Source organism: Python bivittatus, unplaced genomic scaffold (assembly GCF_059951505.1).
Source record: "Python bivittatus isolate LINGU-HERP-01145 unplaced genomic scaffold, Pbiv_v1 ctg000210_np1212, whole genome shotgun sequence".
NCBI lineage: Eukaryota > Metazoa > Chordata > Lepidosauria > Squamata > Pythonidae > Python > Python bivittatus.
Window position 1 is genome coordinate 7348854 of NW_028277053.1, and position 25251 is coordinate 7374104.

At 42.6% G+C, this 25251-nt stretch overlaps 2 protein-coding genes across 2 annotated transcripts in view; one reads left to right on the forward strand and one right to left on the reverse strand.

Moving 5' to 3' along the window:
* ARHGAP22 (Rho GTPase activating protein 22) overlaps positions 1 to 7278 on the reverse strand; it is a 23063-nt gene extending 15785 nt beyond the window's left edge. Inside the window, exons 1-3 of the mRNA XM_088139501.1 lie at positions 7179 to 7278; positions 3651 to 3846; positions 663 to 795 (exon numbers count right to left, since the gene is read on the reverse strand). Of these exons, the coding sequence (XP_087995627.1) occupies positions 663 to 795; positions 3651 to 3846; positions 7179 to 7278 (429 nt within the window). The remainder of the gene's footprint in view (positions 1 to 662; positions 796 to 3650; positions 3847 to 7178) is intronic.
* Positions 7279 to 23892: 16614 nt separating this feature from the next.
* Positions 23893 to 25251, forward strand: part of WDFY4 (WDFY family member 4) — a 191028-nt gene continuing 189669 nt past the window's right edge. The window contains exon 1 of the mRNA XM_088139404.1: positions 23893 to 24168. Within this exon, the coding sequence (XP_087995530.1) occupies positions 23893 to 24168 (276 nt within the window). The remainder of the gene's footprint in view (positions 24169 to 25251) is intronic.

Consider the following 25251-nt stretch of genomic DNA (forward strand, 5'->3'; position numbering starts at 1 on the left):
GAAGGCAGGATACAGGTGGACACAATTCACTGCCAACATGAAATGAAATGTAAATGATAGAGCTCATTTTTATGAAACTTTTAAAAAATCACATTTCTATTTTCAAAAGCTTGTAAATTAATAGGCATTACAGTGGCATTGCCGGTTTAAGCTAGTAAAGCTAGAGAATCCCTTAAGGTGAGTTTGATTCCAGTGATTTCATATTGTTTTCTTGGCAACAATACAGAAATGATTTGCCATTGCTCTCTTCTAGGATTTTTAAAAGATTGTTTTCCAGAATAGCTACAGCCCTGGGATTTCCTGTGGTCTTCCATTCAAGAACTTAATTAGATCTGAACTTTTCTGATATGAACTGGAAAATTACTTATTTTGACACCCAATATCAAATGCAAGATTAGTTAGTGGTTATAACTTGGCCTCCTTTATGCATTATACTCTTAAGGGGGCAAATGTGTTCAAGCTGTTGCACATGTTTAACCATCCCCCTCACATCTTTAGACCATTTCTGGTCCTGCTGTCCACTACCTTCCTTCTTCTTGCCTAGTGGCAACAGTACATTCTACATCACTTTTACCATTCCCAGACTCACATATTCAGCTTTATACAGCTGCTTTTCCTTTGGATAGTTACTTGCGCTGAAAAGTCTTACAGAATTCACTGACCTCTCCTTTATCCTTGGAAAGCAATTGGCCACAGGAGAGAAAGACATCATAATTAGCAAAAGGAATGACAGGCTCGGGAAGCTCTCGAAGGTAACGTTTCAGAAGGGAAGCTACTGCATGGACATCAGTATTTCTGCAACAAAGGCAAAGAAAGAGGTTTAGAAGCATGCAGAAAAGCTGGCTCTACTGCCACCCTTGACAAAGATGGGAGGGCTGATACTGATGTGCTCAAACCTCACTGATAAAAAAAGCAACCAGAATAACAACAGAAGGGCTAGCTGGGGACTGAGCAAGTACACCAGGTAGCTCTCACACTTCATCACTGTCTGGGGATGGACCATTTAAGTAGGACTTTCCCATAGAAAGGAACAGATACAGCAAACCTGAACAGGAAATGGAAGTGGCTGGAACTGCAACCAAGCACTCTCACACTTTCAGGCCATTACCTTCCAACCCAATTAAGAGTAATTCAGGACATGCCACACATATTGAACCAATGACCCTGCCCCAAGATGCTATCATGTCTTGAAATACTAATATGCAACCTATGGTGGAACACTACACTTCTCTCAACTTAGTAAGAGAGGGTGCTAATTGGGCCAGTCACTAATTCATTCCCTTAGAACAGTTGCAAAAGCTGGTTTTTGTAACCAACAAGATTTCCTTCCCAATTTGCACAGCATTTTGCCAATTAGGTTGTTCAGATTGACTCTTCATGGGCAGAGTTTTTGGTGGTGGCTGTCATATTACCTGGAAGTCCTTCTGGCCTGTGAACTCTGAGGAAGTGGACAGAGTGCTCTTTAGGTTATCCTCTGCCACTTGTGGGCTTGATCCTGATCTATCCTGGCTCCTTTGAGAGGCAAGGGGGTAGAATGACCACATGGATCTGGGAGATTGTCGGTGCCTCTCTGGGGGAGGGAAGGAGTTGCCAGCAGCTTTCAGAAGCAGTGATAAACACACCCAGAAGAAATCCTCCCTGGATCTTGGGATCCTAGGTAATTATTTCCCAGTCTCCAACCTCTTTTTGGAAAAGGTTGTTGAAATGGTGTTGATGGATCAACTACAAAGCACCTTAGATGAAATGGATTTTCTGGATTCTTTTCAATCAAGGTTCAGGCCCAGGGATGGGATAGAGACAGCATTGGTTGCTTCCTTGATTACCTCATTTGGGACTGGATAAGGTCTCCTGCACCTTTTAGATCACCCAGCAGCCTCTGATAGATGGTGTCTTATTGCATTAGCTTATGCAGTTGGAATTGGAGGCACTGTTTTGTTCCTTCCAGTGGGTGGGTTCAGTCAGTGGTAGTGAGGGACGAGAGCTTGGCACTGTGGCCCTTGCTTTGCAGGGGAAAGAAGTTAGTCTTCTCTCATCTGCTCTTTAAAATTTATATGAAGCTGCTGGGTGAGGACATATAACAGTTTGAGTGATATCCAACTTTCTATTACTACTCCAGGCTATAGGAGAGATGCTGCTGATGTCCTTTCATGGTTCTCAGAGGCTATCAAGGTCTGGATGGGACTGAACAGACTGAAACTGAACCTAGACAAGATGGAGGTACTATGTCTCCATCATAGTTCTCACACTAATATTATTTCTGGTTGGCAGGTACTATCCCTGAAGGAGCAAGTTCACAACTTGGGGGTCCTTCTAGTCTCACAGCTCCTGCCCATGCAGCAGGTAGAGACCATGTCTAGAGGCCCCTTTGTCCACCTCCAACTGGTGCACCAGTTGCAGCCTTACCTGGTGCGAGAGAACCTTGCTACATTAACTCATGTCCTTAATATCACCCAGTTAGACTACTGAAACACACTTTACATAGGACTACTTGTAAAGACCACTCAGATGCTGCACTTAACTTTAGTATGTTAATATAATTCTGGATAGCACAGTACAAAATGTCTTTTCGAACCTGCTGTCCTGATGCTATTTTCCTTCCATTTGTTTCCCTTCAGAGTCTTATTGACTTCCATCTGTGATTGTGGCTTCCAAGTGGTTTATGTTCTGTTCTGTTCTGATTTTGCAACTTTCACCAGTGGCATGGCTTTAATCCTGAAAAACCAGTTTTCACTATCTCTTTTGACTTCAGAACTATGTGAAGATGGAACAGTGAAGGAATTCTGTGATTTTCTTTAAAAGATATTATTCTTTTTCTTCACAGCTGGACAGCTATGAATAATCAACCTTTATTTTAAATCCTGTTTTGATATACAGCTGTGCATGTAGCTGATTTTTAAAAAATAAAGAAAAAATCTCACATTTATGGCACTCAAGCTGTAGCTTGTTGTGTATTGATGATATAAACACAAAGGATAAACTATCTGACCTTTCAAACTCCACCTAGCTTTACCTAATACTGCAAATGCTATTGAAGTTCCTCTTGTAATTTGTTTTTCCTTAAAACCACCCTGGATAGAGGAGAGGATATATTTCTCTGGGCAGCACATGGGTAAATTATTGAATTTGCTACTTGATGATGAAGTGATAGATACCAAGTTAGGGGTTTTAAAAATGTTTTATTAAGAAATATGTTCAAGAGTCAAGGGTAGTAATGGTTACTAATCATGATAGCTACCTCTAGTTCCAGTGTAAGGAGATGCATATCTGTGTATACAGTGTAAGGTAGATAAGTCTTGTAGAACATGACTTATCTTGTAGAACATCAGTCCTGTAGAACATAATGTCCAGTCAGCATGGTCACTAGAGGTGATGAGAAAAGTAATCTAATGCATCTAAAAATCAGCTACAATGTTAACGTATGGCACCAAGTTAAATGAAGCGTTTATATGGTTCAATACTTATTACCATATTTTTTGACTCTTAATTTTCTACTTCCCTGGGGCATAGCTTGGAAGACAGGTCATAACTCTCCTAAGCAAATAAAACAGTCATCCTACTTCCAAGCAGGGCAGAATGATGAGAGTTAGTCCTCTAGTCCAGTGAGGGGCTTGCAGGTCTCTCTGCTGTTCCTTGGAAAATGATCCATTTACCTGTCAAACTGGAGCTTCTTCCCACAGTCAAAGGAGTCCTGGAGGTCCTTCACCAGATTGGCCTGCCCAGGCATGCGGAAGAGCCCTTCCTCGGTGAGGCCACGCTTCCGGATGAAATCCACACATTGTTCTACAAGAAGAGGCACCAACTTCTTTTCATAGAAGACTGTGTCTTCCAAGCGTTGACCAAAAATCCCTGCCAGTGAGAAAAAGCAAGCATTGTCCTTGATTAGCCACATCTCTACCCATGGGAGGAGTTATGGGGACAAAGAGGTGTCCTTAGCATGAAATAAAGGAGAAACTGTAGGCAAATCTATTTTGCACCTGAATCAGTCTACATACATTACATCTCTTTTAGAACGGCAGTTAAGACTTGGGCCTTTCCCTGGGGACTTGGGTAAGGAGGAGCAGAGTTCCCATTTAGTGGAATACAACGAAGTTTTACTGTAGTTTCTGATTGCCATTTAATTGTTTTATTTTGTTTTAGTAATATATGTGGTGTGGTGTTTTGTTTAGTGATTTTTGTATATCACCTAGAGTTATGCTGTTTGAGTTGGGTGGCCAAATAAATGTTCTGAACAAGCAAACAAATAATCAAATAAACAAACATCTCATATTCTACCAGTGGAGAATTCTGGTACTAAATACCAATAGGGTGCCTCCCACATATCACTGGCCAATAAATAGGGGCATCTGTCATTGTCCACTTCAGCCTGGTGGAGCTGAAGGACAAAGAAAATGCAGAAATGACTGGATTGGACTTTCTTTGGGAACCAGCAGCACCCCAAACCATCCACTGGTTTAGTTCAAGTTTTTGAGAGACAGCCTTGACAATTCTTTTTCATTTCAAAATCTCACAAACTTGATGTTCAAACAGGTATCTTTTGGGGGGACGGGTAAATAATGAAACGCTTCACAATGCAAACCACTTGGCTTTCAGGCTAGCACCCAACATTGGGATGCAACTGTGAAAAGGTGTGGTTTGTTTGTGACATCGCAATGCGCATTTCATCATTCTTCCAGCATTGCAGCTTGTACTGGATGCTGAACTGGGTTTGCTGAGTTTGATTGCAACAATTCACAGACCTGTCCAGATACAGGAGTGATTTCCCAGCACCTTCTTCCAGAACGTTTTCACTACATCCCAGGCTAGTTCCGGGATTCCTGAGCACTCTCCCATTTCAGCACTAACCAGGCCCATTACCCATTAGATGTCTTGCTTAGGAACAAACACAGCGACGTGGAAAAGAATAGAAAATTGATGTAATAAAAATGTATTCTTTAATATACCAAAACTCCCAGCAGTTTGAGGAATTATTCCTTTAAAACAAACTGGGACTTTTGGTGTAATAAATACATTTTTTTCCTCACACCAATGTTTTTGTTGGTTGCTTTAGAAGGGTCATCTGCTATTCCTATACCTGAGGCACAAACAACCATTTTCTTCTTTAAGATGGAGGGGTTTTACTTGTTTCTGAAGAAAATATTCAGATAACTTGAAAAAAATAATTTTATTTAAGGTTACATGGATGCAGAAATGACTGGATTGGACTTTCTTTGGGAACCAGCAGCACCCCAAACCATCCACTGGTTTAGTTCAAGTTTTTGAGAGACAGCCTTGACAATTCTTTTTCATTTCAAAATCTCACAAACTTGATGTTCAAACAGGTATCTTTTGGGGGGACGGGTAAAGCTATAGACGTCTAGATTTTTCTCTTTGTTGCTGTATATTCTGGAACATTTCTACCCATGTGATGGGTTTGTGTAACACACTAAGCTAAAGTATAGTTGGCTGGTTTGTTCTGTGAAGCCAGCCAGTGTGATTCGTTTATGATGTTGTATAAACCCAACCAACCTGGGTTAGTTCAATAATCATGGTTATATATACCATGGGTTAGTGTGCTATATGAACATGCTATATTCTACTTAATTATGACAACAAACGAAAACATGAACTGGATATTCTGAAAAAAGGGAAGGATGATAAAACGTTTTGTTTGCAGGTTGCAATAGTAAGTGGCTGAAAAAGGCTACACTTTACATTTGCTTATACTTAGTTTATGAAACTTTACAGAGGAGTGTATTTGTGGTGGAGCTTTTCTTTACAAATTAATCAACCAAAAGCAAAGTCCACCTTTGTTCTGAATAATATAATTTAACTGATGTGATTAAGGAATCAATGTGGCTGATTTTGAAAACATTATTTGCATATCTAGCACATTTTCTTAAAATTAGGGGAAAAATCCTTGACCTTGTATGCCATGATGAGGAAATGGAGGATGGAGTCTCAAAACATCCTCACGAAAAAATCAACATCAAGGCTTCAGGAAGAAGCCAATGAATAATAATGAACATTGCTATGCAAAACATGAGCTCGGTACCCCTCCTTGTGCTATGCATGTTCAGGAGTTTCCATCTTAGCCCCAGAAATGAGGAAGACAAAGAACATGCTACTTAGGGTAGCCAGTATTCTGTTCTTCCTTGATTATGATGCTAGGTGTTTTATTTGGCTTAAGCGCAATCCAGTCCAGAGCGTCCATTCTGCATGATAGTTGGTCCCCAAGCAGGATTTAGGGGAAGATGTCTCAAAGTAAACTGCCTAGTTTGAAACCCCCCCCCCAAGACAAATCTGATTAGTTACTAGGGTGAAAGGTCAGGCGGGCTTAATTCCTGACATATGCTTAGTAGAGCAGAAAGCGAGCCTGTTTCCACTGAGGGTGGGGGCATATATTGGAGGGTTTCCCAATTCTCTAACTCAGCATCTGGTTGCCTGATGTTGGGAGAAGGGAGAAACCTGTCCTCGGGTTCAAGCAGCTTAGCCATACAGTTGGAAATATCCTTCCAACGCCCTTTGTTTTACACAGTTCATCAAGAAAAGAACAGGAATCCAACTTGATACGCATCCTTTTATGCTGCACAAAAGTACTGACTGACTGATCCTTGGACAGCTTACATATTCAAGCAGACAAAATCCCACACAGGTGCCTCGCTTGTGGCATCTAGCAGAAGCCCAGAAAACGACACACATTCACCACCAGAGAAGCATATTCTCATGTAATTCCTGGGGTTAAATTTCCTGCCCTGGTATACTGTATAGGTGTGTGTAAACCAGGCTTCTCCAAACAGAGCTGTGCTGCAGAGCACAAGTTTGGTGGAACCCTCAGGCTTGTGAGTATTTGATGGGTGAAAGTGTGCACGCAGGCTCTCAGAAACAACGCTTCAAGCCCACAAATCCATACAGTAGTCTAATGAAATAAGGCCCATCAGGATAAACAGGCAATAAGGTTTTGAGGCTCGCAGAAATTAGGATGCAGTTTTGAATCTTTTTACCACCCCCGCCCCATAGTCTCAGGTATGTCAACATTTGAATCCAAGGCGCCCGAGGCAAAGCTGGCCCTCGGACACGCGGACGGATGCCAATCATCTTCAGCGTTCGTTTCTCCTTCAGGAAGAGAGAAGCCTCTGCTCAAAGATCTAACTGCAACAAGAAATGGCAGGCACCCTTCTTAGGTCCTCCCAGACTCTCACCTCTGGGTGTGGCGCAGCAGCCGGGCCCGGGGCAGGCCTGGAGGACGCAGCAGAATCCGGGCAACGCGAGGGGACGGGAGCGGCCGAGGCGGAAGGGCATCAGGCCCCGGCATCAGGCCCGTGCTGAGACCCGGCAAGGTCTGCCGCTCCCCAGGCCCAGCCGGAGCAGAGAGAGCAGCGCATGCCTTCCTCTCCGCAGGCGATCGTGGCAGCACATCTGTCCTCAGCCCAGCTCGGCACTAATTATGACTTGTTCCTCAACTATTTGAAATACCCAATGAGGCCCGGAGCTCCCAGCTCCCCCTGGAAACAGCAAAGGAAGCAGGCAGGCCGAGTCTTGCCCGGGTTTTCTACTCCTCCTCGCTGCAACCCAAGTGAAGGCAAGTCGGCCAGAGGTCACAGGCCTAAACAAAGACCCCCCAGGAGCTGTAATTCAAGGGATTAAGCCTTACAGTTCTTATCATATTGATGCAGGTCAGGGCAGCCGTGCCAATTCAGCACAAAGTTTCTTCACGGCCTCCGACAATCAGCAAGCCCTCTGGCTGCAGCACTAGGAGTTTCTCCCTGGATGGGAAGTTGAGACCCAATCCACACAAACACTTCTCTGCTAGTCAAGCGGGGCACCAAGATGAACAGGAAAGTGTGTCTGTTCAGCTGCTGGGTAACGCTCAGGAGGGGTTCCTCTGGACAGACAGCTCTCTGCCCACGCTCACAGAGGCAGCCTGGGTTTGCATCTTGGAGCTGGTCCCTAAAATGAAGCAGCCTCGTCTTGCACAAACAGGTCATTTCGAAGAGCTACGAGTTTATGCCTCTCTTGGTTAGCAGATGACCGTATGGGGAGTTCCAAGCGTGTGATCACTGTAACTCCTCAGGCTACTCCTATAATGGGGGTAGATGGCATATAAATTTAATAATAAATAAACAAATAAATAATAAAAATAATTACTTTCCAGTGAGTGCAGAGCAGGACAGACAAATGGAAGTTACTGAATAGACTCACAGAAGTTACAGATTCACAGAAGCATTTGGGCCATGGAGCCCAACCCGCATTCAGTCAGGAATCCAAATTAAAGCATGCCGGAGGCCCTGTGGCTGTCCAGCCTCTGCTTGAATCCATCCAGTAAAGGGCAGACCATCATCCCTTCAGATAATTAGCTCCACTACTTGCTGCTACTGTCAGCAAATTTTTTCTAACATTCATTTGGAATCTGCCTTTCTGTCCCTTCAGCTGATTATATAAAACCATTCTTAATAAAAAGCAAATGATATGAAAAAAGGTTAGAGCCAACCAAAAGGAAAACTAACTGCTTAGTCTTACGCACCTTTACACATAACAAAAGATAGGTGTATTCTTCCAATACTTGTTATAGATTGGCCTTAAATATTTTATATATTTATTCAAAACATGGTACCCCACAGATGGACTATCTGGCTGAACTTCAAAGTTCTTCCTTTCCCCCAAAAAAGCTTGGCAATGGTTAGCACTGGAGACTGAAAATTAGAAAAAACATCATGGAGGAAAACAAAGGCAAACTATGTCCATATTTATTACACGTTATGCAGCAGGGTAAATACAAATATTAGAGTTTGGTTTCTAAAGTTTATATCAGTAGATACTGCAAATTGGTTGGAGAACAAAGAAGGAGGAAGTTAGAAATTTAAACATTTATCTATATTGTTTTTAGGGGTGTTTTTCTCTCTCTCTTCTTTTTCTTCTGTTTTTAACAATTGTAAATAATAACATAGTGGAGATTTCCACTAAGCTCAAAAATTCTTATTTCTGTTTTTTTATATATATCATGAAAACAACTCTATGTACTCTACTTGGTATCTCTTATTAATGTTATATTGAGCATTGATTGTGTAAACTCTTAATTATATGTCCATCTATAGATATTATATTTTTTGGAAATACATCTCTGTTTTAAATTTTAAAAAAAACTATGTCTATATTGTTGCATAGAACAATACATAGATTTGTCCATTTGGTTATCAGGAGTTTATCTTAACTTACATTACAGTTTAGCAAAAGAATCCTTCAGAACCTGCTTACAATCCTGGAAAGAAATCTTACTAAAGAAAAATAATATTAATAGTACAGTAACAAAACCTCAATTAGAACTACATAATGAATTTGCTTGTGTGATACATAAAAGTGATCTCCAAGTTTGACTTATGTTTCTTTTAATTACAATTATTTGGAAGTATGTCAGTTCAATAAATAATAACTGCTTCCAGATGTTACTTAGGTATTTCTACCTCTTTTACTTTCACATTTAAATTCCAGCAATTGGAATAATTGGAAAAAATAGGAGTTAATTCAAATAAAAAGCTGAGAATTCTTTGGACAATATTTTTAATTAGACTGTGTATTGTCTATGAACTTTTTTTCTAGCCCTGATTCAAACATTTGGAAAATGCTCGTTTGGCTTAGGCTGACTGGAGGCAAGACAATTTGAGGTAGAACTCAGATTTGAAAAAAGGAATGGAAAACCAGAAACAGTTGTAATTTTTTCACTTTTTATCTGAACTGGATAATTGCACGTATTATAGACTACGGGTAGGCAAGCTGCATCTCACAGGACCCAGGCAGTCCTGAATCATACTGTATTTATGTGGCCCTCAGACCACTCTCTGGTCATAGGCCAACATCTGGTGGGCAAAAAACTATCCAGTGAATAACATGACCACACTTTCTTGGAGATACTATTGTACTTATCATTTTTATATATCTGATTGAAAAACCATCTTCTTATGATATATTAAGATGTTTGTTTGCAATTCATAGAGTGGCCAAGCTAAATGGAACATGATTTACTTCCACAGGGGTTTCTGCACACTTCAGGTCTGAAATTAGTCAGTGCCAGGATCCCACATTCACACACAGGTACAGCTGCAGTGTTCTAACTTTCCTTTTTGTAAGTTGGTTGGACACCTTGAGATATTTTGGCAAATACATTATTTTCTTTTGGTAAGGAAGTAATGTTGTGATTCTGTGTGTGCATGGATGTTGCTTATGTGTGTTTCTGCATGCATTTCTCTTTGTATTGTGTTGATGTTTTTTATGTGTGTGTGTGTGTGTGTGTGCACTGGGAAGCACAAGAAAAACTGCCTACACTCTGCTCTGGAAAGCTTGGAGCGGGGCTTAGAATGGAGCAGTCAACAACATTCTGAGCCACAGCCCAATTGCACCTCCCTGTTTTTTTTCCCCTGAATATTTTCCTGCAGCTCCTGGCCTGGTCTGGCTCATTTTCTGTTTTGCCAGCTTCTCATTCTGTTCTGTTATCAGAGTCTTACCCTGCGGATGGATGGATGGATGGATGGATGGATGGATGGATGGATGGATGGAGAGTCCTGCCCCCCCCCCCAATTTCTTTGCAACATTCCATTAGAAAGAACGGGGAAGAGCAAGCAATCTGCAGTAGCAGGAATTCTGATAAATAAGCCTGCTTGATGGTTTCCAATGAATGCAAGTCATCTTAATTGTTGCTTGGGCTGCAGCATTACTGATGCAATGAATGCTGGTATTTGTAACCTAATTCCAGAAGCCAAGTGTATTCATCAATTCAGTTAATTAACCCTCTGTGCACATATTAGCTGGTTACTGTAGCATTTAATGGCAAATATGCAATAGCCACTTGGCTGCTGCAGCAGCAGAACTCTTCATTGTGCGCTCAAGGAAGAACTCCAGTGCTCACGTCCCAATTATCCTTGTTGATGCTCCAGGGCTTAAGCTGTCAAGGAAGCAGCTGCTCATTTGAGTCAGTTAAGCTCAAGCAGGAGAATAATGGCAGCAAATTACCACCCAACCAGATCGTGAAGCTCTTTCATTAATGGGAATGATAGCAGGATGCTGTCACAGAAGAGACCACACTCTTAAAATAGTTACCAGAATTATTACAATAAGCATTCCGTCATCGGAGTAGGAGGAAGTCAACCATCCCAGGAAGTCCTTCACATGAGAAGAACCAGCTCCAAGCACAGGATCTGGACCAGCATCACTCCACACTAACCCAGCACCTTCTGCTGAGGACTCTGATCTATAGTCTGCTCACCTGCCCTGCCGTCTTCTTGGAGAAAAACTGACATCAGAAAAGGCTACAGTGGTAGCATGTCACAAGAGTGGGGTAGCAAGGATTGTATGAGGAGCCATTAGTCTGGACACAAAGGCCATGTTGGTTAATGTGGCCTGACTCCTATTGATGCCTTCTGCTCTAGCTGCAGGGGGCTGGATGTCATGTCACCAGCAGTTTTCTAAGTCCTGGGAAACCAGTTTATTCTATCCTAGGGAGCCCAAAGTTTTCAGGATAAAGACTTTGAATGATGTGCCAGGCACTCCTTTCAAAAACTGGGTGAGCACCAGACAAAAATTGATTTAATTTAATTTAAACTTTACATTAAACTTAAACATTACAGTCAATAAAATAAACCTGATTACTGTCCATGTATTTAATCCTTTCCTCCTTATGTAACATGAAAGCAGGGGTGTCCATGGAAATGGGACTCAGGTAAAAAAGGACAGGGCTTTGATCTCATGGCTGTGGCTGCCATGATGGCTATTCTGACCCCCACAATTCAGCATCAGCTTTAGAGGAGGGCACCCATAAGCTCTGCTCTCAAATCCTGCTTGAAAATTTGCCTTCAAATCCAAAAATTTGCCTTCAAATCCTCCTGAGACAGTGGGAATGGTAGGTTGGAGCTTGGATTTTGCCACTGATTGAATACAGCATCAGGAAAGCTCTCTGGTGCCCATCAATAAGAGCCCACAACCAGGGTTGTGTCCTGCTCCATCTCTCGGCTGCAGCAATTCAGGCAGGCAGGCAGGAGAAAGGGAACCACAGCAACAGCGAGGCTGAACTCCATGAGGCTCACCATTCCTTCCTCAGTCACCCAGAGTATGCCATCCTCTCTCCTGCACCCAGGCCCTCTGGAAACCCCCCCCCCCACACACACACACACACATACACACACTTGGCTGCCTAGAAGTCTTTCATAGGCATCCCAAATCAGGGCTGCAAAAATCTGGATGATCACCAGATGGCAGGAAAAAAGGTAGATGTTTTCTGTATCTCTTTACTTCTATCTAGTAGCTGTCTGGACTTCTGGAGCCTAGATAGGTCAGTCCTATCTTCTCTGACCAGGTTTGTTGAAGATATGAGGCAGGAGTGTGCAGTCCCCTGTGCCAGCTGGTCCCAAAATAGCTTCCTCCACTGTTTTCACAGTACTGACACCCTGACAGTCTGTTTTATTTTGGATTATGCTGGTTCTTGAAGATCCACATTGTTTAAGGCTTCAGGGTGGAGACTCTTCAGGATTTCTCTGGTTTGGGTGAAAGAACATGCCATGAGGAATCTCTCTGCTGGTTCAGTTAACATTTGAATGGGGACCCCCCCCCCCATGTTAAAAGACTCCTGGCATCTCTTAAAATGGTTTGTTATGGGTCAAAGCAGTTCTATTTCAATGGTGTCCATGAGTTTGAAATGGTAAAAGCAAATTAGAATATGTTTGAGCACTGCTGATTGGTGGGCATGCTCCAAACAGCCAGACATTTTTATACCCCTTTTCTGATGGTTTCTTCTTCAAGAGAAATTCAGGCAGTGCCTTCTACTTCCCTGGTCTTTAGCCTAATACAAAGTTCCTACATAGTATGAATGAGGGGCTTTATTTGCTCTCCAGTTAGCTAACATTAGCACTTTTTAACAACTCTTTCTGCAGTGTAGAGCAAAGGAAGGGCTCAGATGTCCTAATACATGTCCAGCTGAGGAGTAGAGCTCTTTCAGAATGCCATTATCTTGCTCAGCTGCTAACGTTAGGTATTTTCAACATTAAATCAAGCATTATGTATTAAGCTATTAGCAAGAGACAGGAGAAAGGCAAGCCAAGACTTTCTCTTTTTTTAGAACAGTCGCCACCTTGACTTTTTTGACACCCCATGGATGCTCCTTAAAAGTGCTTCTCAAAGATTCAAATAAAGATTTCTGTCAATCCATCGAAATCATGAGATAAAGTATCTAGTATTGTTTTAATTGTATATATGGTATATATTTTATATATATTTATAGTTTTTATCTCTTTGTAACCCGCCCAGAGTCCCCTGTTGTAGGGGAGATGGGCGGGAGAGAAATCCAATAAATAAATAAAAAAATAAAAAAATAAAAAATAAACTAGTTCTTGAGATACTTATTAAGCAAACAACTGAATAAGAAAATATCTAACAGACCATGGACATAACACCTCCCTCCAAACCAACTGGAATCCATTAGCTGGTAGCAAGTAAATATGAAGAGCTGACTTCTTCCTGCCATCTATAGTCATTCTCCAGTATAATTACTCTGTCCTTTGACAACCAGGTATCCTGTGCCAAGAATATGCCATTATTCTCCAATTCATTTGGCCACTGGAGGATGTGTCAGGAAAACTGACCAACTGTCTTAATATTTTTGTACATTAATTTTGGGAAAGCTAAATTTACAAAATAAGCTAATTGTGAATTGCCCAGAGTTCCCCCATTGGGGGGAGATGGACGGTTGAAAAATTTAACAAATAAATAAATAATAAAATAGTTACCCCTCTCTATAATTTACCCTGTAAATTCCTATCCAGGGGCAAGTTTTGACCTGATAGGTACATACATACCTATCTATTGTGTTGTTCCAGTTTGAAGTAAGCAAAGTAAGCTCAGAAAAGGAGTAACAAATAGTAAGCTAAAGAATAAAAGTGTGAGATTAAAACAGGAACTTCCATATGACAAAGGGAGCAAAAGCACATTTACCCACAGCTGTTTTCATTTCTTCCAACCAACGTTTCATTTCTCAAAAAAGACCACATTCTACCCACCAACCTTCTCCCTGAGTTGGCATGCCGTAACATTTATCCATCCATTATTCTCTTTAGTAAACATGCCACTAAGGCAGCATTTCCCTGCCTTGGCAACTGTGTGGACTTCGGCGGCCAGAATTCTCATCAAGGGCTGTGCTGGCTGTGGAATTCTGGGATTTGAAGTTCAGATGCCTAGAAAGGGCTGAGGTTGGGAGATTGCTACAGTCGCACTAAGGCACAGAGGTTGATCTACTTCATTTCCTTTATTATATATTTCCCCTAGATCAACAAACATACAATAAAGTTTCTCATACTTAGACATTTCTTACTAACCTGCAAAAATCTCATTTGCACATCCCTCCCAGCATAAAGCCACACTGCTACCAATTCTGCTGCCGCTTCCACAGCCTTACGCTGATAATTTAAAAAATAGCTGACTTACAAAAATGTTACAAGAAACAAAATAAGTTTCAGAGAAAAAAACCAGATTCATTGGAAACAGAAACATTCCCTCTGGGGATTTTTCTTAAAAGGTTGCATTTCAATAATCAAATTTATTTGAAAGTGAGCATTTTGCTGAGAGGGGATATTTAATGTTCCTACCTAGCTAACCCTGTCCAGCCTCTGCATTTACCCTAGATTAGGACTTCATGCGACAGGGTGGGTGTGCTGTTGCCCTCCGGAGAATTTATTCAGAGAGTTGGTTCAATTTTCTGCCCCTCCCCCCCTTGGAGCAGCCAAATCGAGTCTGCAGGGCTGCCCCCAAGGATCCAATAGAAGAGGGGAATTTAAAGGGTAAGCTGAGCCTTTTGGCAGAAGGATGGAATAGAAACATAGTGAATACTAAATTGAAACAATTCTTTCTGAAAGAAGCCTGAAATCAGGCTTCCTTCAAAATCCCCCTTCTGTATTCTGTTTCCTGATCGGCTTTTTTTCTTTTTGAGAATACAGAATAGCCAAGAGGACTCTTTCTCAATTTTTATAAAATGCTTATTCGTAATGAGCCATGTGGCCACATGATGTCAGGATTGTCTCAGGCAAGAAGAATGATCTCGCCTTCAAGTTGGATCTACCTGGGATTATTAGAGAGACACCTCTGTCTCCTAACATGGTTCGTGCTCTTCTTCCCTTCATTTCTTAATATTGACCTTATGCCGCTGGCACCCCAAAGACCCAAGATCTTCCCCTCCTTCTCTCTCTCCCCACTTCTCCAGCCACCCACAAAAAGGGGAAGAGATGGCTTTTTGCACAATATCCGAACCCCAACTCACACGCTGCCAAGAGGCTCTGGAAAGCAGCGGCTGGGGACTGGGGAGGGTGGGGGGCCTGGAGGAGGGCCAGATGGGTGATGGAGCAGAGCATGCCCCAACCCCTTAACCCATTTGGGAAGGATTTGCTGCAGATCCACTGCTTGGCAGAGAATGTGTTGGTGGGCAGAAAAACACATTTTTGAAGCATAGGAGGCAGAACCTGCCTTCATATTGGGCTAGGGGCAAACTGAGGACAACATCAGGCATTCTTGTCCTTGAGCAACAGGCCAAGCAGGACATGTGTGTGATTTTGAGTCACTTTTCCCTGATTAGGCACCACCCAGATGAAAATCAGAGCCTCATGGTAGACAATTCTTCATCCCCTGCCCCATTTATATTACTTGCTTTGCACAAAGTTAGGCAGAAGTTTTGTCCTCCTATCTTATTTCCACTTCTAAAATCCCGTTAATAAGAGCACACCCAGCTCTTCGTGAAAGAATGTCTCTACAGTACTACAGTGAGATTTGGGAATTACTCTGTGCTTCCAAGACTGCCTTCTGACATCAAAGAGATAAAAACTTTCAGGAAAGGCTATTCCTTCCCTGCTAAGAGTTTTCCAGTCTTGTGTCAGGAGTATGAAGTAGACCATGCTCCTCTTTTGAAATAAGTGAAGAACATATGAAAACAGAGAATCAGTTCAGTTCTGGAACTGAGAAGGAAGAAGTCCAATCCAATGGCACTGACTCTTCAAGACCACAAGGGGGCAGTAGACTTGAAGTTGAACTCTGCTTCCCTCTTTCTCCATCACTTTGCTGCCCCAGCATGCTGGGGAATTCTGGGTGTTGAAGTCCACACATCTTAAAGTTGCTGAGTTTGTTCAACACTGGTCTCAGATTACTATTCTGAGGTCACTTCCTTCTGCCCCTCTTCCTGCACATGCTTTTTGACTATCTTCCAGGTAGGATGTAACTAACAAGGGGTGTGGCATCCCTGTCATGTATTTCCTCTGGATAAATCTCCTTTCTCTCTCTCAAAACCTGCTCGGGTGAGATTCCTGCTTTCATGAGTGCTCATGATGTATGTGCCTGCACAATCTTGCAATCTCTAACAGCCTTTGCTAGCTACAAGAGATCTTAGGAGGCAACATGATGCTGCTGAATACCCCTGGACCCAAGAAGCCCTCTCCCCACTTTTCCTGACTTCATTTATTTTTAGCCTCTTCTGATCAAAGGATGTGACAGAGGAGATGGGGAATGACCTTTCCCTTGGCTTTCTCACAAATGGGTGTTTTGTGGCAGCTATTTTGGGAGTTGGGAAGCCCCACCCCAGCAAGTGTTATGCAAAAAAATCTCTGGTGTATCCTCAAAATTCAGAATTGTGCCCCCAAAGAAGTGAGAATAGGCATTATGAAGCTCCTGCAATGATTCTAGAGCAAGCGCATAGGCCTTTATGTCATTTAGTCCAGCCCATAAAAATAACTGAATTTGTATTATTAGATCTCTTTAGGTAATAAGTTTGGTAACTTGGTAAATGGCTGATGAACTGCTCTTATAGTTAGGAAGGAATTTTTTTAAAAGTTTGGAATCTGCCTTCCTGTAACTTAAATCCTTGACCTTCTGTGTGAGTTCCTTTCAGGCTTTTGAAGAATGTTCTACAAGAAGACATAGATGTGCAAAACAGTGACATGGCCAATCTCCATTATGGTGATGTGTGTGTGAATGCTGTCTACATCTAGAGATTTCCTCTCTAAAAGTAGAACATTCTGGCCATGGCTGAGAGTATCACACTGAGTTTTTCCATCAGTTTTACTTACATTTACCAAGGTAAAGTTTTTAGTGTATTTTCCAAGAGATCTCAGAAACAGTAAACAAATACTGCTTCAATATACAGAAGAGTCAATGTTAGTTTTTGTCCACCAAAGTGCTTTTAAAAAACCATAAAGATTGAAGCCACCATAAATTTGGGCAAATTTATTTTATTAGATTGGGTTCTGAAATGATTATACAGTAGTACATGGGAATCTTATGTTTCTTACAGTTCAGGCCTAAAGTAGTATGAGGAAAATATACTTTTGGGTGAAAGAAGCAAGTTTTTGGGTGAAAGACACAAGTTTTTAGAGGCCTCAAATGAATGGGATCGCCTTAATAAAATTTATCCCCATAGCAACTTAAGGGAGGATGCCTTCTTCCTGGCATTTGGCACCTTGAACTAATTAGTTTCTTCTTCCTAGTAGATAACAGTTGTCCTTGTAGATAGCAGATAACAGAGGGGCAGAAGGTAACTTGAGAAGTATTGTTCATTTAGGTGGCATGCCTGCATCATCATATGAATATGTATGTGTATGCGTTCTTTTTCCCTTCCCCTTCTTGTAGAACTGTATAAATATCAGGGCATCCATTTTGGCTACAGGGGAGTGTCTCCCGCTAACCTTTGGTGGGGTCCCCCTCCAATAGGTACTGCCTAATAAACACTGCAGTAAAGCCTTGATTATTTTGCATTTGTGTCCTCAGTTTTGATTCCTCAAGCATTTAGGAATTTACCCATCCTGAGCTATTAGACATGAGGATCACCTGATCAAGGAAAGCAAGAGGGCTTTAGGACAAGCAGCAGCTCATGAGATGGGGAAACTTAGGATGAGTCATAGCCTTTACCACATACTGTACAGGCAAAGTGGAAGCTCCATACATGCTGAAACTGAGCTAGCTCACTTTGAGCTGGGAGCCTCCACAACTTAATCAGATGGAGCAGAAGAAATTCTCCTAGGTCAACAGACAGAGTCAACAGAGGAGAAAGTTTTGACTGTGAAACTAGGCTCCTTGAAGGCTTGAATGCCAGCAGCAGGACTGGAGTAAGATTTAGAGGCATCTTTTAATATAACTGTCTCATCCTTCTAATACTAGAACCACAATTTCTATCTTGCTCAAAATTTTGAATTCCCAGTACTGCTTACATTGATTCATGCTAATCTCACCATGGTACTCAATTCTTGACTATCACTATAGACTTCTTTCTTTTGTTTATGGGTCTGGTTTGCTAAAAATGCACAACCTAAATATAATGAAGACATTGTAAACATAACCTTCCATTTACCTACTAAGTTTTAGCAGGACTCTGGTGCATGAACAGTGGCTCTTCTGCATCAACGTTCCAGAGTCATCTCATTCATGGCTTAGCCAGCTCCACCATATAGGTGGAGTTCACGTCATCCCTGTGTTCTGAATCACCTAGTGCTATGGGTGGCCCAGCCCTGCTGCTTTTCCTATGGGAGATAGTTGCCCTTGACATTGTGGTGAACTTCTGGTTGACTGTCATGTCAATGACAACTGGTCTGTAGTCTTTCAGCATGCAGCCATCAGGATCCAGAGGGTGGCACTGGAAGACTGAATATCTGAAGACCCTAATCCAGGGCATTCTGTACAAAGGGGTACAATTAGGAATGATGTAGCCAGCATTCACAATTTAGTTTTCAATACATTTTTACTCCCATCATCATTTTAACAGAAAGACATTAAAAAGGGATCAGATGGGGAAAAAGCAAATTTGAACAGGTGAAAGTGAACATATCAAGGTGCTCTAACAAGCTGGTTACAGCAGCTTGAAAACCATGTATTCACTCAGAACGGTGACAGTGGGTAATCTTTTAAAGTGAATGAGAAGATGATGATAAACTTCTCCACCTTCCAAGGTGCTGCGGATGGACGTGACCAATACTGGAATCAACAACTACAGACTTGTTATTTGGGCAGATTTGGTGGTCCCAGAACTCAGTACTTCCCTTCCCTTTTCTTCTCACTTCAGCATTTCCATAAATATTGAAGGGAGATTTATTTGCTTTGTCAGCTGGTAGTCACTTGATTGTTGCGTGGACAAGTAAATAATTTTTTACATTTACAGGGGCAGAGAGTGAGTCCCTGACTGTTCTGAATTCTAAGAGGGTGTGGGCCTCTTCTCCAAGAAAAGAAAAAAAAAGTTAAAAGCTCCCATGCATTTCAAAAATAAAGAAAAATGGAGAATCTTTATGCCAGAGTAAACAAATGGAGGAACCATTTTTAAAGTAAAAGAAAGAAAATGCCTATCAGAAAGGTAAGGCGTTTCCTCCTCTACTGAATTTACAGCAGAGAAAAGATTCCAGCCAGGGACTTCCCATGTGATTGCTACATGTCTCAGCTCCATTGTTTGTTTCTGTGTAGTTAGTTCCCCAAAGCATGGCCAGATAAACTCCTTCAAGTTGTCTTTTCTGCCTCCAGAAGAGCTGTGATCTGTTTGTGCTCCTCAACTTCTGCTTTTGCCAGGAAATAAGCACGGCTGCCTATTCAAATGAATAACAGAGGAAAGTTGTAGAAAGTGGGGGGTAGTTGTACTGCTTTCTTTTTCTTGCCTAGAATTGCAGCCGGTTCAGGATAAAACTAGTACAGGTATGTCCAAATATTCTGCTCTCTTGGGGTCTTCAGAAATTGCTGTCTCTGTAATGCTTCTAGAGCTGCTTTCAAATTAAAGTTTGGCAGTGAAGCTCAAGTGGTGGTTCCCGGGCAGGAAGCTTGTACTGCTATGTAATACAAGAGGTATGGTTTGTGCTCTTATCTGGGAGGAGTTTGAAATTGTTAGTTCTGTGGAAGTGGACAGGTCATTGGTGCTGTTGGTCCAACCACCTGTGTTTTAGATCTGTGCCCTTCTGGTTGGTTAAAGCCTCTAGGGAGGCAGTGTGTGGTTATGCTGTGGTTAATATTTCCTTGAGAGAGGGGGTGGTTGTTGAGAAGGTGGTGGGAATGCAACTCCAAAGGTCCCTAGCCCTGGATCCCTGCCTCAGGGCTCTCTCCTCTGCCCATTTAACATCCACATGAAGCCCCTGGAAGAGGTAATCCATCAGCATGGGTGCATATCAATCAATATGCTGATGATATTCAATTGTATATCTCTGCCCTTGTGAAAGAATGGTTGGATGAAGGCTGTGCTCGAGGAGATAAGCATTCCCTTAGCCCTCAACAGGAGCGTGGGAAGTTTAAGAAGATGAGACTGGCACCACCCTAAGGAATTCACGGTGTTGTGGCTTGCTGGCTTGGGAAGTTAGATTCAGTCTGGAGAGATTCTGTCGTGAGGTGGAAGCTAATAAACGCAACAGAACTGTATCTGCGCTGTCTTGGGGAGTTCTTTGGGCTGTACCTGACATCAATCTCTCCAAGAACTCCCTGTTCCCACAACACCGTGAATTCTTTAGGGTGGTGCCAGTCTCATCTTCTTAAACTTCTCATGCTCCTGTTGAGGGCTAAGGGAATGCTTATCTCCTCAAATGCAGCCTTCATCCAACCATTCCTTCACAGCCCTTCACTGAACAAGTGAAGCTGTTGAGGTTTTATCTCAGTGCCTAGAGGCTGTGAGGGTTTGGATGGGGGAGAACAGGCTTGGACTCAACCCTTCCAAGCCTGAGTGGCTGTGGGTTTGGGGTCCTGAGATCCTGATACTGGAGATTTTCCATACCTGGCTCTAGATAGGGTGGCACTTCCCTGCTTAGACTTATTGTGCAACCTGGGTTTTTTCCTGAACTCATAACTCCTACTTGAGGAGCAGATGGCAACTGTGGCCAGGAGAGCCTTTGCACAACTTCATTTTATGTGCCAGTTGGGCCCATTCCTGGATTGCAAGGCCCTGATCACTCATGCCCTAGTAACTGTACTTGGACTATTCCAATGCACTCTACATGGGGCTATACTTGGAAGATACAAGTGGTCTAGAATGCAGCAGCACGGCTAGTTATGGGTGCACTTTGGTTTGCCAATGTGACACCACTACATACTCCACAAGCTGCACTGCCTCCATATCAGCTTCCGGGTGCAATTCAAGGTGCTGATTATCACTTATAAAGTTCTAGGTGGCACAGCACTGGGTTATTTGCAGGACCACGTCTCCCCAAGGACATTTTCCAGTCCCACTTGCTGTAATAGGCTTTGGCTTCCCTGCTTGTGTGGGTTTGTGAAACTAAGAGAAAGGGGAAGGGCATACCAGCTCAGAATGAAAATAGTCTTATCAAGTGGGTGGGTGCCAACGCTCATGGAAGCAGAGCTATTATCTAGCCTGTTCTGTCTGGTCCGTGAGAATGGGTTGCTAACTTTTTTTTTCCAGGACTGGTGCCTCTCTACCCAGCCTTCAGGGGATGTGGCAGGCAGTATCCTCAGAAGGTACGTCACAGTTCTGCCACTTTCAAAGGAACCTAGCAGTGCCAGTCCACCAAGGGACCAGAGACTGAGCCTGAGGTGGGGCACTGGAGTGTTAGGCAGTGGAATGTTGTGGGAAGCCATCTCTGAGCACGTTGGTCTCACCAGGATGGCCTCCTGCTGCCCCTTTCCCCATCCTGCCCTGTCTCTTTTCTACTCAGAAACAGTCCACTGCCAAATTTAGATAACACCAAAGTGAGGTTTAATTATGAATGAAAGCCCAACAGTATCTTATGGTCTCATACATTGATTACTGTGGGTGAGTATGAAAATGGAAATTGGTGACAGGTGGTGATAGTTGCATGGATACTGAATGGTAATGACAAAAGTACCAGGAAAGGTTGTGGAATGTCCTGAATGAATGCAAGCCAAGGAAAAAGTAAATGATATGAATGGAAGGGTGGAGCTGAAGTGAGAGGAAAAAATTATTGGGCCATTTGGGGACCCAAAAAGGAAAGAGAATCTTGAATTTTGGTGAATATTTGATTTGAAAAACCAAATTTGGTGATTTGATTTGACTTCTAGTATGCACTAGGCCTCAGTTACTTGGGCCAGGTCCATGTTTGCCACGGGGGTCATGAATTCCTGAGTTGCACCCCACTCAGTATCATCTGGGGGGAGGTTAAAATCTCCAAGGACAGTCAGTCTTGCAGATTCAACTGCCAACCCAGTGATGGAATCAAGCAGCTCAGGAAGGACATTGTTATGTAGCAGACAGCTGGTATATAGCAGCCATCTGCTCCCTAGATCCCAGCTTCAGCCACTGGGCCTTACATCCGGTTATCTGTGGTGTAGAGCTTCTGAAAGCTGTTAAGGATTCCCAGAGGACAACTGCCCCCCACCCCGGCCCTGGAGTCACAACTGATGCAAAATGCAAAACCCAGGAAGGCATAACTCTGAGGGTCTTGGTTATATATGCCTAGCTGGCTCACTCATCCAAAATATGGGTGTAGTTTGCTTATGGAGTAGCTGTGTCATTTTTAAAATATGTATGTAAAGATTCCATCTGTGTCTGATGGTTGGAAGAAGGATGTTTTTTGCTGTGTTATGCAAAGGGAGAGAAAACCAGCAAAAACTATGCATGAAATAACTTATTAAGCATGCCTGGAAAGGTATTTGGCAGAACTACCATTGAAATGAGAGGTGATGGTGAACAAAATTTGGGAAGTGCGATGTGACTTTATGCTAAGGGGGGAGTGAGTGTTCAGAACAGATACTTGTGCTTCAGTAGGTTATTCAGAAATAATGTGAAAAAAACTCAATTGAATTGTAAGTTTGTTGATGCAGAAAATGTATATGATAGCATAGTTTGCACAAACATGGAGCAGAAAGTTGGAATTAAATGTGAGGGAATAAATGGAATACTTAGAAAGTGGTTTGGCTTTGAACAGAGTGTAAGAAAATAATTAGTGATGTCGCCTCATTTGTTTAATGTATTTATGGATAAATGTTTAAGGAATGATTGTGGTGGCATTAAAAGTGTGTTGGGATGTAAATGTTGCATACTTTTATTTGCAGGCAGTGCTGTGTTGTTAGCTGAGAAACTGAATGATATGCAGTGAATATAATAATACAAAGAGAATATAACTCTAAAATTAATGCACAAGAACAAGGTACAGTGGTACCTCGGGATACGAACTTAATCCGTTCCGTGACTCTGGTTGCAACTCGAGTTGGTCTCAAGTCGAGGTAATGTTTCCCATAAGGTTCAATGTAAATCCGGTTAATCCGTTCCGCCCTCCGAATTTGGTCGCAACCCGAGGCAAATTTCCCCATAGGGTTCAATGTAAATCCGGTTAATCCGTTCCACCCTCCGCCCGAATTTGGTCGCAATCCGAGGCAATTTTCTCTTCAGAGCCTTACTCCTGCCAAGCCTGCTCTGCATTTTCTTTGGAGCCATGCTAACACGCACACCAAAAACCTTCGCAAAACACCACAAAACACACCACAAGCCTCACCGAACGTCTCCTTGCTACCGTGACCTCGCCCACAGGAAGCCGCGACCACGTGGCAGCAGGGAAAATGGCCGCGGATCCGGTTCGTAAGTCAAGGCGAATTTGTAACCCGAGGTAAATTTTTCCTGCCGAAGCTGGTCGTAACCCGAAATGTTCGTTAGTAGAGGCGTTCATAACCCGAGGTACCACTGTAGTTGTGTTTGACAGGGAAACTGCAAGTTATTCATAAATGGCAAAAAAATTAGAGCAACTAGCTTCTGTTCTTTATGTAGAATGCCTTGGTGGATGGGGGAAGGAAGGTAAATACTGAATTCCTTGGTGTCTTCCATCCATTAATCAGGCCTGACTCTGCTTAGCTTCTGAGTCTACATTAAGTCAGCTATCGCCTGGTGCCTGCTGCAACAAAACGTCATCAAATCAAGCTGCTAGACTAATGTTTCCCACTTTGTTCTATTTTCTTCCAAATCAGTTTGACCAAAGCATGGAACCCGTACTAGAGCTTCCAAAACAATTGGAAGAGAAAACAGATTCACCAGATGAGCATGGAAGCCAGGATCCAATTCTTCCCGAAGGAGGCAATGTGATGGCAATCAAAGAGCAGCCTTCTCATTGTAGTGAAGAGTATTCGTGCCAGCAGCTGTCCTTTCTAAAGGAGACCCTGGACAGACAGGTCTTGGAGTATGTGGAGGTGGCTCTTTTCCTGAGTCCAGAAGAACAGCAGAGGCGACTGCTTGCCATTTTGACCATCTTTCTGAAGGTTAGTTGGATCTCACATCATTGGATATTTCCAGTAGGAGGAAGCCCCGCTGATATCCATAGGAGAAAAAAAGATAACAGAAAGGAAACAGCATACCTGAAAAAGTATCGGGGAGGAGTTATTTTACTTCCATTCAGAAACAGCAGCAGGTTTCAAGTTGTGAGTCAACAGCATTCAGCTGATTGTTTAAGAACTGCCTGACAGGACAGTGATACCCAGAAGGAACATTGGAAGTCTTGGAAATGTTTAACAGAGAGAGAGGAGACTAAAGCTGGTTGAAATAGCATTGCAGAATTTCTTTAAATATCTTTCATTTCCACTGTACAGTTTTGATCTCTCATCTCTACTTTTGATATTTCATTAATTTTTTATTGGTTTACCTTAAAAAAAGAGCAACGTCCAGGTTTCTAAACAGAATATGCCTATGTAAAATGATTTAGAGTTACTTCACCAGTGATTTGTGCCATGGAAGTCTTGTGGTTTGCTTTGCTGAAGGGAAGCCATGCCCTAATTCCCTCCAGAGGAGCAATTCCAGTCGCCTCAAACAGCTGAGGGTGACGCTGCAGGAGAAAGCCTTTCCCAGCATTCTCTCCAGCCCTGGTCAAACTACTTCCAGGATGGGCACTTTGCTCCAACATGTGCTAGAGCCGTTCTGCCTCTATGCTCAGGGTATGCTGAGGGGACCCTCGGCTGGCTGGCGAGGCACTGTGGGATTGCCAGAGCCACCCACCCTGGAAGATTTCTGGTGCTGGAAGATTTGGGAAAACATTCTGGAGGACACGTGCCTCCTTTGCAGCACTCACGGTTGGACCTGAAATGAAGATTCCCAGCTTTTCATTGTATTGGCTCAGCCGTTCCACTGCAGTAATTCTTAACATGGCAGTTGACTACTTCACAATATTCCCTCCTGCCTGACTCTCTCTTACTAAGTGATTCATCTAGTCAAAGTTTCGATTCATATAGCAGGGAGAAATAAAAGTGGGTTGCTGCACTTGCATGTCACATTGTTCCTCCTATCGGTTTTATTTTAAAATTGCCCATTATAGTCTCTTCCAACCTGGTTTTCACCTTGTCCATTGAAAA